Consider the following 16,785-nt stretch of genomic DNA (forward strand, 5'->3'; position numbering starts at 1 on the left):
ATTTTACTGACACCACGGCATCAACTATATGGGTTATATGGGTTTCTGCTAGTTAAGTCTAAATTTAACAAATAAAATGAGCTTGAACTGTGAGACTAAAGTGGTAATACAAGGTAAGTGAACTATATAAAGAGATGAAATTTATAGAGCTGGCCAGACTATTAGTTAGTTTGCATATGCACCAGGTTGACTAATGACACAAAATATTCGTGCTGCCTCAGGTGTGAGGAGATAAAATCTAAAGAGAAACAAGTAGTAAGAAACTAGACATGCAATCGGCGGTGAGATAAGTTGTAATTGAATTATGGGGCTAAATAAAAATCATAAATAATAAATCACTTTAATAAAACAAAAGTTTAATAAAACAAAATTTAAATTTATTACCAATTATTCAATCAATACATATCATAAATTCTAATATTGGAAACACAATGCAGAATGGATGTCTTAAACTATAATTTGTTGTCACTAATAATCTATTTACTTTCAAATTTTTAGGGATTTTATTTTTTTTAATTTTCAGATCTTTCATACTATTTGTTACTAAAATGCTCATTGTAGCCTATAATATTTAGATTTTCATCATCATCATTACTTTCAAAGTTGAAATTTAGTTAAGTATGAAATGCCACCACATCATAGGTAGGGTAAAATATAATTCTTAAAAATTTTAAAATTAAGAAGATTGCTCTATGACTTAAAATTTAAAATTTAGCAAAAGATGTCTAATTTTTAAATAGTTGGTTTTTATGACAGTACTGGTATGACCAATTTTATTGTGGCTGGTAAAAGGACCCAGTTGCCTGTAAGGGCTTTACCGAACCCCTGGGGACCACAATGTGATAGGATCAGGCCAGATGTTTCCATGTAGAGCAATTTATTTATTTCGGAGCTATGGTTACGTGGTATAGTTGGTGGTCATGTTTAAAGGTCAGTTTATCCTTGTGTGCTAATTATCCATCCAGATGCTTAGTGATGTGAGATCTAAGAAGTTTTACCTACACTGTCTCGGTCGATTAAGATTTGAAAATACTTGTAAATTTTCTCATGAGTGGGAATAAAAATGGTAGAAATTAAAGAATGATTAAAAAAACTTCACAATCACTTGCAAGAAACAATTTATCAAAACAATCGTACTTTCAACATAGATAAGTCCTCTCAACTCAGTAAAACTGAAACTAGTCTAGAAAGCTAGGGCCACAGCAGGGAAGAGGGCGAGGAGGGCAAGCTGCATCGAAACTGCTCCGTCTTTTGCTGCACCGAAACTGCTCCGTCTTTTGCTGCATTGTCACCTCCGGCTGCATCGTCACCTCCGGCTCCATTGTCGTCTTCAGCTGCATCGTCGTCTTCAGCTGCACTGTCACCTCCTTCTTCGTCGCAGTTGACAAAAGTCAGCATCCCGAAGAGTGCAAGTAGAATAAACAGTTTCATGTCAAGGTAGAGAACTTAGCTCAAATTATTTGTTATATAGTAGTGTTGAAAGTATTAAAACTGAAACTTAAACCAGATCAGTCAAATCAATGTACACTAAGTGCAAAGTGTTTGAAGCATTATATACTTCATTCCTCATAACAGTCAACTATAAAGTAGATAATATATAGCTCCTCCCTATCAATGGAGTATAGAAGAATTGTCTCTTGTGTCATCTGATGGCATTGAGGTATGTCATTAGAAGCTCTCCACTTACACTCAGATTGCTTTATAAAGATGCGCCTCTTAAAGACATATCCTTCAACTGAACAAAAATTAAAGACGGCAGGGCTTCAAAATTGTGAAATTAAAAATGCCACAACAGGTCTTAAAATAGATTGGATGTAATAAAGTACATTTCACACACTGACCTTACTTCTACCAGAAAATTGAAAGACGGGTTGCAATGAATTAAAGACGGTGAAGCCTTTAAAATGGTCAAAATTAAAGACTATGAAGCCTTCGCCATTATATTATAATGAACTGAGTGTATGCTCTTTCGATATGACAAAACTAATTGTATCAGGTTATTTCTGTTCTGTCTTCTTGTATCTTTTGCTTTCTTTATTGGTATAGATTTGATCTGACTATCATTAACTTCATTGTTTTGTAAATTCACATGATTTTTAAATTATATCACTAGCTTCAAGATGGTTATTAAGCTGATAAGAACAGATGTTATTACAGATGACCGGACTGATAGTTTTGTTCATCCAGAACGCTTTCATGATTTTCATTACATTGGTGGAGGCTCTTTTGGGAGAGTAGTGTAAGTAAAGTATATGAATGTAATTAAATGATAGGTTTTATTAACGTAATCATTGGTTTAAATTTTCTAGTACATATTTTATTGCTGCATAAAAAGTTTACAATCAGCTACATTCCTAGTTATTATACACCTGTTCTTATACACCTGTTATAGACCTGTAGTAAATACAAAATTTGCACAAATATTTTAACTACCACCATTTTGCAGGGTATCAGGGTACGGCAGCACTGAACATTTCACTTTACTTTGTGTAAATTTCATATGCCCTATAATTTGTATCTTAGCCGAACTGCATTGCAATCCATGTTCAGTTTTAAATAGAGATTCATGCTAGTTTCACTTCAGCTCTGCCAAAGACACAGTTAGAGATGACTACATGGTAGCAATTAAGAAAATATCCGTTCAAAGGCATGCTAATGCTAGAATGTCAGATGTTAAAAATCTGTTGAGAGAAGTTGTTATTCTGCGGTATGCTAAGAATCCTCAGGTAACTTGGATTTTTATTTAGTTTATTATATTATGATCAAATTACAATTTGGCCGGGTGGTGTAGTGGTAATTCACTCGCCTCCCAAGCGGAAGACCGGGGTTCAAACCCCGTCTGAGGCAGGCTTGGCCAGGTCACCAAGCTGTGATTGGTACAGGATTTATCCTGGTAATTATGCTCGGAGGATATCAGTGACGCGATTCCCACTACAGTGTAAGCTGCAGTGTAGCTGTAAAGTCTACCGCCATTCGGAATGAGTGTGAACTTGCTTACCAGGCAATCATGATTTCCGCTTGGTTCTCATCAGGTCTCTAAGAAAGCCAACAGTGTGCTGATATGCACTGTCATATGTACTTCCTAGAAGCAGCACACGGCCCATTTCGGACTTGCACGAGTTATAATTATTATAATTACAATTACCTTGTAGCTCTTGAATTTGGAAATATATTGAATGGGTATTGATATGATATCAGCCTTCGATACCATTAAGAGATCAGTCCTACTTGATATACTGCGAGAGGCTGGATGTAGTGAAGACGACCTAAAACTTGTTCGTTACCTACTATCGAATACAAAGCTCAAGATCATGATAGAGAAAACGGTCTCGGGCGAGTTTATTGTATTAATAGGAGCTTTCCAGGGAGACAGTCTATCCGGTAACTTGTTCACTGTGTACCTTGCTGGTACCCTGTATCATCTTCGGGCAGTTACCATGCACATCAGACTAAACCCTCCGATATCAGACCAGCTGCTACCACTTGAATGGGAGTATGCTGATGATGCAGATTTTGTTGATGAGGAAGAAGAGAACCTTCAAACACTTTTGCCAATATGTAAGGATGTTCTACAAGAATGGAACTTACTAGTGAACGAATCAAGAACTGAGTTCACACAGTTCTACATTGCTGGTAAAAACGAACGTGACGAGAAAGGTGAACTCCTGAAAAACAGAGAACCTTGGAGATCTTCAATATCACTAGGCTCCAAACTCTGCGACAAAGAAGACATTCAGAGAAGGTGCACCCTAGGAAATGTTGCTTTTCAGGACTACAAGAAAGTACTCGGCTGAAGATCTATGAGTCCCTTGTTGTTTCTGTTATGTTGTACAACTGTAATTCCTGGGCTGTACCCAAAATCTATATGGACAAAATCGACATTTGTCATCGCAAACACCTGAGGCAAATCGTCAAAACGTCAGATTTTTAATTTGTTTATACAATTTATTTATTTGAATAAAGTTTTATAATAATAATAAAATAATATAATAATAAATTGACTTCATTGCAGATTGTCGAACTGGTCTCTATTTACATGGAGCTTCAAGATGATATCGAGAAAGTACCAGTCTCCATCTACATTGTTATGAAGTATTGCGGAGAGAATCTTGTTGATTATATGGCAAAAAATCAAGATCGACTTCCTCTCGGGCAAGCTGCAGAAATTGTGTACAATATTGCTCGTGGACTAAATGTAAGTATAGTCATCCTACCAATAATACCATCTAGGATAAAATATATCAATTTTCCTTAATACTGATTCCTATACCATTATTTTTAAAATTCCTTTTTATACTTTTATACTCACTTCATTTCTTATTTCATAACTTTTACTTAAATCAGGATACAAATTAACTTTAAAATTTCAGTTTCTCCACAAATTGGAAATCTATCATCGTGTGAGTTTCATCATGCAATGATTATAACTAGTATTCAATATTTTTAAAATTTCAATCTTAGGGACCAAAGTGTGGCCATATTGGTCTCATCGAAGCAGGGTCAATGTTGAGTATACAGTAGAAAATAAAGATATAATTTCAATTTGTTGTTTTGTCAATAATAGTGTCACCTGGCAATTAGGACGAAGGATAGAATACAAGAACAAACTAACTCATAAGTTACAATTTCAGGATTTGAAGCCTAATAACATTTGTATTGATGAGAATGATGGAAATTTTCGAGCTAAGGTAAACATTTTCTTGATGAGAATTTGATTCTGTCGCAGATAAGTACTAAAACTATGATAACAATTCTTTGCTGAATTTCAGAATTTAACTATCCAATTATCTCTGATCTGATTAGGATTTTATTTGTTAATTATTTCAGATCATTGATCTGGGTTACGCACGCAAGAAACCGCACGACACAAACGAAATCACGAGTATGATAGCTACTGTGTGTTATAGAGCCCCTGAGAATCTCTTTGGTCTCAAATTTAAAGAAAAACGTAAGATTTCATGACCATCAATTGATTTTTATTAGTTAAATTTTCGTAACAATATCAGTTTCAATCTTATTCGTCATAACTAGATAAGGCCTAGAACTTTAGAGGGATAACACTTAAAACAAATTTCAGAGGACGTATGGTCGTTGGGCTGCATTCTTGGCTACCTAGCCTCTTCTAAAAACATATTCCGATATATGAGACGAGAGCTCAAAGAAAGCTCTGGTACCCTCCAGCTGATTCTTCGCTATCTGGGTAAACCCAGCATTAACTTCATCAATAACTTAAACGAGGTTAGGAATATGATTAGTTACAAAATTAATCCCATCTCTTATCTAGCACTCAGGGCTCTTTCTATGACTCATGTCTGATGCAACAGATAGAGAAAGTATAAATAATTTTGACCCTCCAGCCCTCCAGTAAATGTGGTTACTTATCTATATTGTCTTATGTAATATATAGTCTTAATAGTGAATAGTGAATCAGAGACAGTCACTACTTTACATGTCTAACTTATTACTGTATAAGTCGAATTGTGGAGTAAAATGTTACTGCATATAATATATTGGTGTACCTATGTATTGTTTTCCGCTGCTTAACTCAACCACTCCATTCAGAACAGAACATCTATTGACCGTTTACTGTGGCGAGATTTTAATAAACTATTCGAGGCTGACAATGAAGAGCACGGACATGGTTTTGACACATTCCTTGAACGACATGAAAATGATCCAAAGCGAGGTATTTGCATATTTTTTAAATTAAGAAAACACAAATTTTTAAGAAAACAACATTTGAAGAATTGAAGTATCTTTTTAAATCCTTTGAATATTAAGTTATCCTCATTTATACTTCTCGAATTGATTCCACACAGAGTTAAGTTGAACCATTTTGTGAGATTCAGTATAATTTCTTCAACATTTATTTATCCGGCCAGGTGAAGCATTGGATCTTATGAATGGAATGCTAAAGTGGCATCACGAAGAACGGTTGAGTATTCAAGATATCATAGAGAGTGACTTTGTGGCTGAATTTCGAGATGAAAGATTTGAGGTTTGTTATCTTGAATTATTCGTCAATTAATCGAGATTGCACTTCAGAATAGAACCCCTTTAGAGAACTGGCTCGCTATCACAATGCAATCAGTGATTTGTCACGCTATTGCATCGATACTAATAGATGTTAAATATGTCAAATATGTTAAATATTAACATTTCCTGCTATTCAGAAATTACCGCCTCCCGACTTGGTTACCATGATCAAAGAAATTCTTGATGAAAATGAAGATGACATAAAAGAATACCAGATTCGAAAAGATTACAACGGCTTAATCCAAAGTAAGATATTTGAAAATTGGAAAAGATTAGCTGCAGCCTCAAGCCTGCGATTTAAATCTTATTTCCTCGTTTAAAGTTTAAACACAATTTTCGTACTCCTGAAGCAGGTCAAGCGGATAATTGCAATTATTTCACCTCTGAATCATGACCCCTATAAATTACGGGCTTCCATCGGTTATAATTTCAGATTACCTGTATACATACATAGCTGAAGAATTTGGTTACGATGAGGATGTCAAGGACCATTATTCTTATTCACCTAGCAGTGAGTAGCGTAAGTTAGCACCTTTCTCTACTACATATTATTGTAGTTTTAGGATTATCTTTTGATTTAATTAATTAATTGATTAATTACGTGATGTTTTAAATTATAGCATCGTTTTCACAAAATAAACAAGCCCACAGCACTTAATCCAAGATTTATAAACTTTGACAATTCACTGAATTTGACTTGAAGAAAGTTCAATCTTTCTGCCGCCGCCGTAGTTCGGGAGGATAAACATCCTTATGAATCGTGTTTCTGATGTAATCCTATGATCACTTTCTCAGTTATGCAAAAAATGGTTATCTTACAACATATGACGACATTTGCTGTTCTCGGTACATTAGCTGGTATCTCCTACAGTTACTGGAAACAAGCTGTATTCCCATGGAGGATACTAATAGGTGGGACTGTGGTGGTATTCTCTCTATCAGCTCTTAAACGGGGGCTATTTTGATGGAGTTGAGTGAAAGTGCCTTATCTGATTATTAAACTTTTCGTGTTGTGAATATTAATAGGGGGCATATTCACAACAGAAGAAAGGCGTAATTGGTGGTTGTGATTTTTAGTAATATATTTTTATAGCTTTTGGGTGGTTTTTTAGATTTTTTAGTTTTTTCGTGTTAATATGTTAGTTTTTATCTTAATTATGTATAAATGTGTGCTCAATTAATTAATTTTGATTTAACAACAATTTGACTTTGAAATATTTCTAAGAATAAGACTTTATTTTTATAAATAATTGAATAAGTTGTACTTTAATCGCAATTTGTTTTTTCTAGATTCACTAGCTCTGTTGATATTCATTCGTCTACAATGTTTTAGGACGTCAATTCGCGTATGGTTAATTTATAATTATTATACTCTGTCTGCAAGTTAAGTTATTATCTACAAAATCAATGAATTGTTATCCTCCTAATTGTCCTAAATGTTCTTAGTTAATATTCAAGTCGGTCCACTTTCTGAATTTTTTGTTTTTCGGAATTGTGTGCACACGTTTTTCTGGAGACGTTATTGATTGATAGCATTAAAATTCCAAGTGGGTTTCCTAGTACGTGTAATTATTATGTGCTTATATGTTACAAGCCTACTTAAATTGCTATTTTTAAACTATCTAATAAAATACTTTCTTAGGACAGCTAAAAAAATGGCACCCATCGTAACAGTTCCAATGAACTTTGGGATTCATCTGCTGGAGTCTCCTACCCACAGTACTCTAGAGCTGACAGCCAAAAACGGAGCTAAAGTTCGCGCTAGTTCAGTGATCCTGTCCTTCAACAGTCCAGTTGTAGATCACATGACAACAACTCTTCATCTGACCAGTTTGGACATGGAGGAGTTCAGCGAAGAAGCTGTGAGATATTTTGTCCATGCTGCTTACTCTGGACAAACGCCACCAATATCCAGAGATATGTTTAGGGATATTAATAAGATGAGTTATGTTTTTAATGTTAGTTGGTTGACGACTAGATGTGTGCAACTCTTTTCTTGTCTTGCTGATTCCATAATTCAGCCATCTTTTGATGATTTCCTGTTCATTTTCGAAGAAGCAGTTTTTGCCTTGTCCAATTCAAAGTCTGGACAGTTGGTTGATATCGTTTTTAAAAAGATAAGGTCATTCAACTGGACGGAGCAGTTTATCAGTCATTATCTTGAGAACCTGAGTTCTCTTTCTCTGCAGCAACTGGATCTGGTACTTGAGCTGTCCGGAAATCACCTACTTTTCATTATCAAACCTTTGGTTGGACAGTTGACAAGCCTGTTGGAAGGAGAAATGGGAATTCCAGAAAACTTTAAGTACTTGATAAATCATATCGACGTTTCTAGAGCTAAAATGCTACATCCTGACCTTATAGAGCAGTTGGTTGATAAACTTCAAGACTTGGCCACCGACAAAAGTGACCTATCTTGGGTTTTGCAAGTTGGAAAGGCAAACAAATCTGGATCTACGAAGTTTTCATCGTCTAAGTCTGTATCTACACCATCTACTTCGTTGAAGGTTGCTCCAAACCTTTTCCATACTATAGATCGTAACATGAAGGTTCAAGAGTTATGTGATTGGCTGGAAGAGTCTGAGGAAGTTACAAATCTTCTGATGTACATGGAAGGTGTCTGGACCTGGATATGTTTAAACCATGGAGCTAACTTTAGCTGCAACCAGCCGCTTTTAGACACAATTAAGCGTAAAATGAAATGCTGTCGTTGGAAACCTCTCTCTAATTCTGACTTGCTTGACTTTCCTGTGTCGAATAACCAACTTTTCAAGCAAATGCAAGGTTATAAGTCCCTTATTGATTTAAAAGCTTCGGAAGGAAAATTGACCAGAAGATACAACGAAAACAAATGTTCACTGCAGTCTGTTTTTGTTGATGAGAAGAAGTTGTTATTTCGTTATAAGCACCCAGACGTCCTATGCGAAACACCTAGAAGATGTGGATTTATACTAAAAGCAGTTCCAGCGGAGGAAGATGGTCTTGCTATTGACAGCATGATGCTTTGTACTGACCCATCTGAATATTCTGGTACTGGTGTACACTACCATGAAGAACTATGCGCTGAGAATATTATTCATTTGACTTTATACCTGGAAACTAACAGAACCTATATTCCTATTAGTTGGATTGGTTTACCCAAAGTTGAAGAAAATCAATTCACATCGTTTACCTCTCTACTGCCTAGCATTAATTTTGTGGATGATTCATTCCATTTTTGTGCAATAATATCATTGTAATTTTAGAGATACATTTTTGAACTCAAAGATATGATATGTATTGTTGGGAGTTGGTGAGTAACAAGGTAACTCACCACTCACTAGTCACTGGGTGTGTGGAACAGTTCACTGATATCACTGACTCTTCCTCCTTCCTCCTTCCCTGATCTGCTGCACATATTTTGGAAATTTTGGTTTTTATCCTCAAGGTATTTTTAAGAACTGTTGGATACAGTAAATAGTTTTAAATAGTTTTGGTTGATGATCCTCATGACTACTTTGATACAGGCGTTCATTTTCATCATGACATGAAAGCCCAAAGTCTTCATAATATAATTGCGTGGGATGGAGTATATTACCATCCATTGAGTTGGTTGGGAAATTAGGATAATGATTTTGATTTCACATCACTGCCCGATGCAATTAATTGCAACAAACCTTTTTGGATGGTCACTGTTATTTCTTCCTAAACTTTCGCCATAAGATTCCCTTTCGGGTTGGTTTTTCTGCAATACAAAATGTTGTCATGGATGATTTTTTATGGGTGATTTTTTATGGATGATTTTTTATAGATGATTTTTTATGGATGATTTTTTATTGATGGTTTTTTATGGATGATTTTTTATGGATGATTTTTATGGATAATTTGTTCTATTTTTTGTGTAGTAACATCAATCCAATTTGAATAATATGTCAGTCATTATCTTAATTGTGTATAAATGTGTGCTCAATAAATTAATTTTGATTTAACAACAATTTGACTTTGAAATATTTCTAAGAATAAGACCTTATTTTTATAAATAATGGAATAAGTTGTACTTTAATTAAATTTTTATAGATTCATTAGCTTTGTTGTTATTCATTCGTCTACAATGTTTAAGGACATCATAAATTCGCGCATGGTTAATATATAAATATAATACTCTGTCTGCAAGTAAAGTTGTTATCTACAAAATCAACAAATGGACATTTTCCTAATTATGTTCTTATTTAATATTCAAGTTGGCATACCGGTCCACTTTTTGAATTTTTGTGTAAATATCAGAATTCCGAGTGGGTTTGCTAGTACGTGTAATTATTAAGTTCTTACTTAGAATAAGCCTCTTCAAATTACTGTGCTTCAACTATATAATAACAACTTAATAAAATACTTTCTTAGGACAGCTAAAGAAATGGCACCCATCGTATCAGTTCCAATGAACTTTGGGATACATCTGCTGGAGTCTCCTACCCACAGTACTCTGGAGCTGACAGCCAAAAACGGAGCTAAAGTTCGAGCTAGTTCAGTTATCCTGTCCTTCAACAGTCCAGTTGTAGATCACATGACCACAACTCTTCATCTGACCAGTTTGGACATGGAGGAGTTCAGCGAAGAAGCTGTGAGATATTTTGTCCATGCTGCTTACTCTGGAGAAACACCATCAATATCCAGAGATATGTTTAGGGATATTAATAAGATGAGTTATGTTTTTAATGTTAGTTGGTTGACGACTAGATGTGTGCAACTCTTTTCTTGTCTTGCTGATTCCATAATTCAGCCATCTTATGATGATTTCCTGTTCATTTTCGAAGAAGCAGTTTTTGCCTTGTCCAATTCAAAGTCTGGACAGTTGGTTGATATCGTTTTTAAAAAGATAAGGTCATTCAACTGGACGGAGCAGTTTATCAGTCATTATCTTGAGAACCTGAGTTCTCTTTCTCTGCAGCAACTGGATCTGGTACTTGAGCTGTCAAGAAATCACGTACTTTTCATTATCAAACCTTTGGTTGGACAGCTGACAAGCCTGTTGGAAGGAGAAATGGGAATTCCAGAAAACTTTAAGTACTTGATAAATCAGATCGACGTTTTTAGAGCTAGAATGCTACATGCTGAACTCATGGAGCAGTTGTTTGATAAACTTCAAGACTTTGCCACCGAAAAAAGTGACCTATCATGGGTTTTTCAGGTTGCAAAAAAAGCAAACAAATCTGGAAAAGTATCTACGAAGTTTTCATTGTCTAAGTCTATATCTACACCATCTACTTCGTTGAAGGTTGCTCCAAACCTTTTCCATACTATAGATCGTAACATGACTTATGATGAATTATGGAACTGGCTGGAAGGCTGTGCTGAAATTACAAATCTCCTCATGTTCCTAGAAGGTCTGTGGACCTGGCTGTGTTTGAACCAGAAAGCTAACTTAGCATGGCCGCATCATTCCCGAATGAAGGGTATTGTTGAACGCTCTCTTTGGAAGCCTCTCTGCAATTCCGACTTGCTTCATTTTACTTCACCTTGGTCATCTTGGCCAAATACGTTTTTCAAGCAAGTACAAGGTTATGATTACGTTGTAAACTCTAAAGTTTCAACTGGAAGATTTACGAGGAAATACAACGAAATTAAATGTTCACTGCAGTCTGTTTTTGTTGATAAGAAGAAGTTGTTATTTCGTTATAAGCACCCAGACGTCCTATGCGAAACCCCAAGCAGATGTGGTTTTATACTTAAAGCAGCTCTATCGGAGGAAGATGGTCTTGCTACTGACAGCATGATGCTTTGTACTGACCCATCTGAATATTCTGGTACTGGTGTACACTACCATGAAGAACTATGTGCTGAGAATATTATTCATTTGACTTTATACCTGGAAACTGACAAAACCTATATTCCTATTAGTTGGATTGGTTTACCCAAAGTTGAAGAAAATCAATTCACATCGTTTAGCTCGCTACTGCCTAACATTAATTTTGTGGATGATTTATTCTATTTTTGTACAGTAATATCATTGTAATTTGAGAGATACATTTTTGAACTCAAAGATATGATATCTATTGTTGTGAGTTGGTGAGTAACATGGTAACTCACCACTCACTAGTCACTAGGTGTGTGGAACAGTTAACTGATATCACTGACTCTTCCAGTCTTCCTCCTTCCCTGTAAATATTTTTAAATAGTTTTGGTTGATGATCAACATGACTACTTTGATACAAGCGTTCATTTTCATCATGACATGAAAGGCCAAAGTCTTCATATAATTGCGTGGGATGGCGTATATTACTATCCATTGACTTGGTTGGAAAATTGGGATAATGATTTTGATTTCACATCACTGATCACTGCCCGATGCAATTAATCGCAGCAAACCTTTTTGGATGGTCATTGTTATTTCTTCCTAAACTTTCGCCATAAGATTCCCTTTCGGATTAGTTTTTCTGCAATACAAAATGTTGTCATGGTTGATTTTTTATGGATGATTTTTTATGGATGATTTTTTATGAATGACTTTGTATGGATGATTTTTTATGGATGATTTGTTCTATTTTTTGTGTAGTAACATCAATCTAATTTGAATAATATGTTAGTTATTATCTTAATTATGTATAAATGTGTGCTCAATAAATAAATTTTGATTTAACAACAATTTGACTTTGAAATATTTCTAAGAATAAGACTTAATTTTTATAAAAAATGGAATAAGTTGTACTTTAATTAAGTTATTCTAGATTCACTAGCTTTGTTGTTATTCATTCGTCTACAATGTTTTAGAACATCATAAATTCGCGCATGGTTAATATCAACTTAATAACACCAGAATGTGTGTGTGTGTGTGTGTGTGTGTGTGTGTGTGTGTGTGTGTGTGTGTGTGTGTGTGTGTGTGTGTGTGTGTGTGTGTGTGTGTGTGTGTGTGTGTGTGTGTGTGTGTGTGTGTGTGTGTGTGTGTGTGTGTGTGTGTGTGTGTGTGTGTGTGTGTGTGTGTGTGTGTGTGTGTGTGTGTGTGTGTGTGTGTGTGTGTGTGTGTGTGTGTGTGTGTGTGTGTGTGTGTGTGTGTGTGTGTGTGTGTGTGTGTGTGTGTGTGTGTGTGTGTGTGTGTGTGTGTGTGTGTGTGTGTGTGTGTGTGTGTGTGTGTGTGTGTGTGTGTGTGTGTGTGTGTGTGTGTGTGTGTGTGTGTGTGTGTGTGTGTGTGTGTGTGTGTGTGTGTGTGTGTGTGTGTGTGTGTGTGTGTGTGTGTGTGTGTGTGTGTGTGTGTCTGTCTGTCTGTCTGTCTGATCGTCTGATCGTCTGTGTGTCCGTGTGTAATTTCCGGTCGGTTATATTTAAAAAACGGTAAGAGTTACGGGACTGGTTTTTTTCGGTATAGTGCCGACAAAACTCTGATGAAGCCCATAAGCAAATTTTTTTTTAATCGGCCGGTGGTAAGTGATTAAATTGACGGTTTTGTACCACAAATGTTGCATAAAATGGCTTGACCAGAACGGCAAGAGTTACGGGGCTTGCTCTCTATATCTCATTACTGTATAATATGTAGCTGCATTTAAGTAGCGTTATAATTGCGTTAGCCCGGGAAGATTCGCTGTAATGATATACCATAAGCTTATTAGGGGAGGGGGACTGTTAGTGTTTGGGGTCTGTTTGGACTGCAGAGAGAGAGTTCATACGACAATGTTATGGGTGTTTTCAAATATAATAGGCGGGTGTGGTGCGGAGTTAACAATTAGGGTTCATTTCTATAGCGATTTACATAAAAATAGAAAGCGGTTCAAGACGGGAGTGATGAGGTGTAATACTCGGTGTTGAGACCTTATGATCATGGAATGTGGTGCCTCATGGCTAATAATGACTTAATTATCCACAAGAAATAACTGATTATGATATTATTGTTTATGAAACTATTGGGTCACCTAATGCGGGTTTTGACTCAGCGGGTAATTATTCCTGCCCTTTTTAACTGCGGCAGTGAAATCCCGGCCGAAGGCCGGGTTACACTAGTGGACATGTTCAAACCTGGTCGGTGGTTTTGTTTCACTGCTAAAATGGGCGATTTTCTCATTTTTACAATAACTCCATTAATAATTACTCGATGGTCTTGAAACTTTCAGAGATGATTATAATTGTGATAACAAATATTCTCAGGTCATCGGCTATGAATAATATTGTAAAATGGCCCAGTTATAATGAAAAATGTAACATTTGGTTACACTTTTCAATGGCTCAGCCAATTATTAAATTTTAAAGATTCTCGCTTCACAAAAATGTACTTTAGGTATTTGCTTAGCTGTGGAATGAAAAAAGGCCCACTTTTGATTTCATAAAAAGGCCCAAAATGAAAATTTTGTAACATCTAGTTTTCATGAATCTATCTTTATAGTTTGTTACAACCACAGCTAGTGTAGGATATGTATTTAACTCTCAAACCAGGTTATTAGTGCAGCTATTCTTGTATAAAGGCATTACCACAATCTAGGTATATGGTTCATAATCAATAAAAGGGCCATTTCTTTGAATAACGTAACATGGTTACAAATCAGTATGTTATACAGAGTTGTTTGATCTAGTATTGGTTTTAAGTTGGTTGATGCATTAAAATAAAGACATGAAACAACTTACGTAACAAATTTAAAAAAAGTTATTGGGACCAAATTATTGAATTTTGTAACAATTTAAATGTAATGTAATTTAAATTGACAATCCGCGACAGAACGCGGTGAATTTAATCAAATGAATATAGCTAATTAGATTAAAGGTTGGATATTTAAAAACTTTTAATTTATATATAAAATTGTATAGAAAATAGAAATTGGGCCCTATATATTGAAATTTGTCACAATAAAATGCCAGGTCACGAGTTGATCCACTGAAATGGCAGAGTTCCATGTCCATCTGTGGACTTACAAAATTCAATGTTTTGGGCCCAACTACAAAATATGGTCAATAATATGGTTGATGGAACCCTTATGACCTAGGCAAACTGGTCTGAACTTTAAAAACTATAATATAGCTTGCCTAACACCCCTCACACTAGGATACATACTATATACTATACTCTATATATTTACTTTCTAATGTTACATTATTCAAGTTCCGCGGCCATTTTATCAAATTATACGAATAAGGATTGCTTTACAATTCTGTATGAGAATCTAAAAACCATGTTACCAGTACAAGAATATATTGAACATTCCAGATATATATGAGCTTTGTAGTCAAAACATAAATATGTTACAAAATTCAATGTTTTGGGCCCAAGTACAAAATTTGGTCAAGAATATGGTTGATGGAATCCTTTGTGACCTGGAAAAACTGGTCTGAACTTCAAAAACTATAATATAGCTTACCTAACACCCCTCACACTAGGGTACATACTCTATACACTTACTTTCTAATGTTACATAATTCAAGTTCCGCAGCCATTTTATCAAATTATATGAATAAGGATTGCTTCAGAATTTTGTACGAGAATCTAAAAACCATGTTACCGATACAAAAATATATTGAATATTCCAGATATGACCTTGGCAGTGAAAACATAAATATGTTACAGAATTCAATGTTTTGGGCCCAAGTACAAGATTCGGTCAGGAATATGGTTGAAGGAACCCTTTGTGACCTAGAAAAACTGGTCTGAACTTGAAAAACTATCAAGAAGCTTCTCTAAAAACCCATTGAAAAAGTGTAACATAGAAATGTGTTACAAAATTCAATATCCAGGGCCCCCAACTAAACTGCTATATCTCAGGACCTGAATATGTTACAAAAATTCTGGTTCAAGGGTGCCCTCAGTCAAAGGGTCTAGTTTTTGTCAGTAGTTTCAGTTTTTCCTAAAATGTTACAGATTTCAATCTGGGGGCCCAGAAGTAATGAGTGGGAAAAATGAAACAAAACCACCAACCAGGTTTGAACACGTCCAATTATAATACTCTGTCTGCAAGTTAAGTTGTTATCTACAAAATCAACAAATGGACATTTTCCTAATTATGTTCTTATGAAATATTCAAGTTGGCATACACTTTTTGAATTTTTGTTTAAATATCAAAATTCCGAGTGGGTTTGCTAGTACGTGTAATTATTAAGTTCTTACTTACAATAAGCCTCTTCAAATTACTATTCTTCGACTATATAATAAAATACTTTCTTAGGACAGCTAAAGAAATGGCACCCATCGTATCAGTTCCAATGAACTTTGGGATTCATCTGCTGGAGTCTCCTACCCACAGTACTCTGGAGCTGACAGCCAAAAACGGAGCTAAAGTTCGAGCTAGTTCAGTTATCCTGTCCTTCAACAGTCCAGTTGTAGATCACATGACCACAACTCTTCATCTGACTAGTTTGGACATGGAGGAGTTCAGCGAAGTAGCTGTGAGATATTTTGTCCATGCTGCTTACACTGGAGAAACACCACCAATCTTCAAAGAAATATTCAGTGATATTTTTAAGATGAGTCACGTGTTCAAAGTGACATGGTTGGTGACCAGGTGTGTGGAACAGTTCACTGATCTCACTAACCTCATTCTCCAGGACCCCTCCTTCCCTGATCTGCTGCCAATTTTCGAAATAGCCATGTTCGCTCTGTTCAAGTTGAAGACTCGTGAATTGGTAGATATTGTTTTTCGGAGGTTTAAAACACTGAAATGCAGACGAATGTTTACAGGTCGCTATCTGCAGAACCTGGGTTCACTTACGTGCCAACAACTGGACTTGATTATTGAACTAGTTGGGTCAGATGTTCACTTTATTGTTGAGCCATTGTCTGCAAAGTTATCCAATATGTTAAAG

At 35.6% G+C, this 16,785-nt stretch overlaps 4 protein-coding genes across 19 annotated transcripts in view; 1 reads left to right on the forward strand and 3 right to left on the reverse strand.

Annotated features, from left to right (window-relative positions):
* The window catches only part of LOC134812281 (uncharacterized), a 112,713-nt gene extending 111,237 nt beyond the window's left edge, over positions 1–1,476 (reverse strand). For all 14 annotated transcript variants that reach the window (XM_063819639.1, XM_063819632.1, XM_063819638.1 and 11 more), the window contains exon 1: positions 1,450–1,476. The gene's annotated coding sequence lies outside the window, so the exon portion shown is untranslated. The remainder of the gene's footprint in view (positions 1–1,449) is intronic.
* Positions 1–1,480, reverse strand: part of LOC134812292 (transducin beta-like protein 2) — a 29,897-nt gene extending 28,417 nt beyond the window's left edge. Inside the window, 1 exon segment of the mRNA XM_063819667.1 lies at positions 1,451–1,480. The gene's annotated coding sequence lies outside the window, so the exon portion shown is untranslated.
* The window catches only part of LOC134812291 (notchless protein homolog 1-like), a 70,533-nt gene that overhangs the window by 18,979 nt on the left and 34,769 nt on the right, over positions 1–16,785 (reverse strand). Inside the window, exon 1 of one of the 2 annotated variants that reach the window (XM_063819665.1) lies at positions 1,447–1,476. The exons of the other annotated variant lie outside the window; for it this stretch is intronic. The gene's annotated coding sequence lies outside the window, so the exon portion shown is untranslated. Of the gene's footprint in view, positions 1–1,446; positions 1,477–16,785 lie in introns of those variants that run through there. 2 annotated transcript variants of the gene reach the window in all.
* LOC134812192 (cyclin-dependent kinase 2-like) lies at positions 2,118–7,511 on the forward strand. Of its 2 annotated transcripts, none has more exons than XM_063819434.1 (12): positions 2,118–2,239; positions 2,585–2,726; positions 4,013–4,195; positions 4,371–4,400; positions 4,632–4,688; positions 4,828–4,948; positions 5,078–5,238; positions 5,563–5,686; positions 5,883–5,998; positions 6,174–6,282; positions 6,470–6,556; positions 6,832–7,511. In XM_063819434.1, exons 1-11 carry the CDS (start codon positions 2,121–2,123, stop codon positions 6,553–6,555), a joined length of 1,248 nt encoding a protein of 415 aa, XP_063675504.1. In that variant the 5' UTR covers positions 2,118–2,120; the 3' UTR covers position 6,556; positions 6,832–7,511. The 2 variants fall into 2 exon arrangements, with proteins under 2 accessions (XP_063675504.1, XP_063675503.1); XM_063819433.1 differs by having other exon boundaries at positions 6,470–6,547.

The sequence above is a fragment of the Bolinopsis microptera genome, chromosome 3, assembly GCF_026151205.1.
Source record: "Bolinopsis microptera isolate Bmic1 chromosome 3, MBARI_Bmic_1.0, whole genome shotgun sequence".
Lineage (NCBI taxonomy): Eukaryota > Metazoa > Ctenophora > Tentaculata > Lobata > Bolinopsidae > Bolinopsis > Bolinopsis microptera.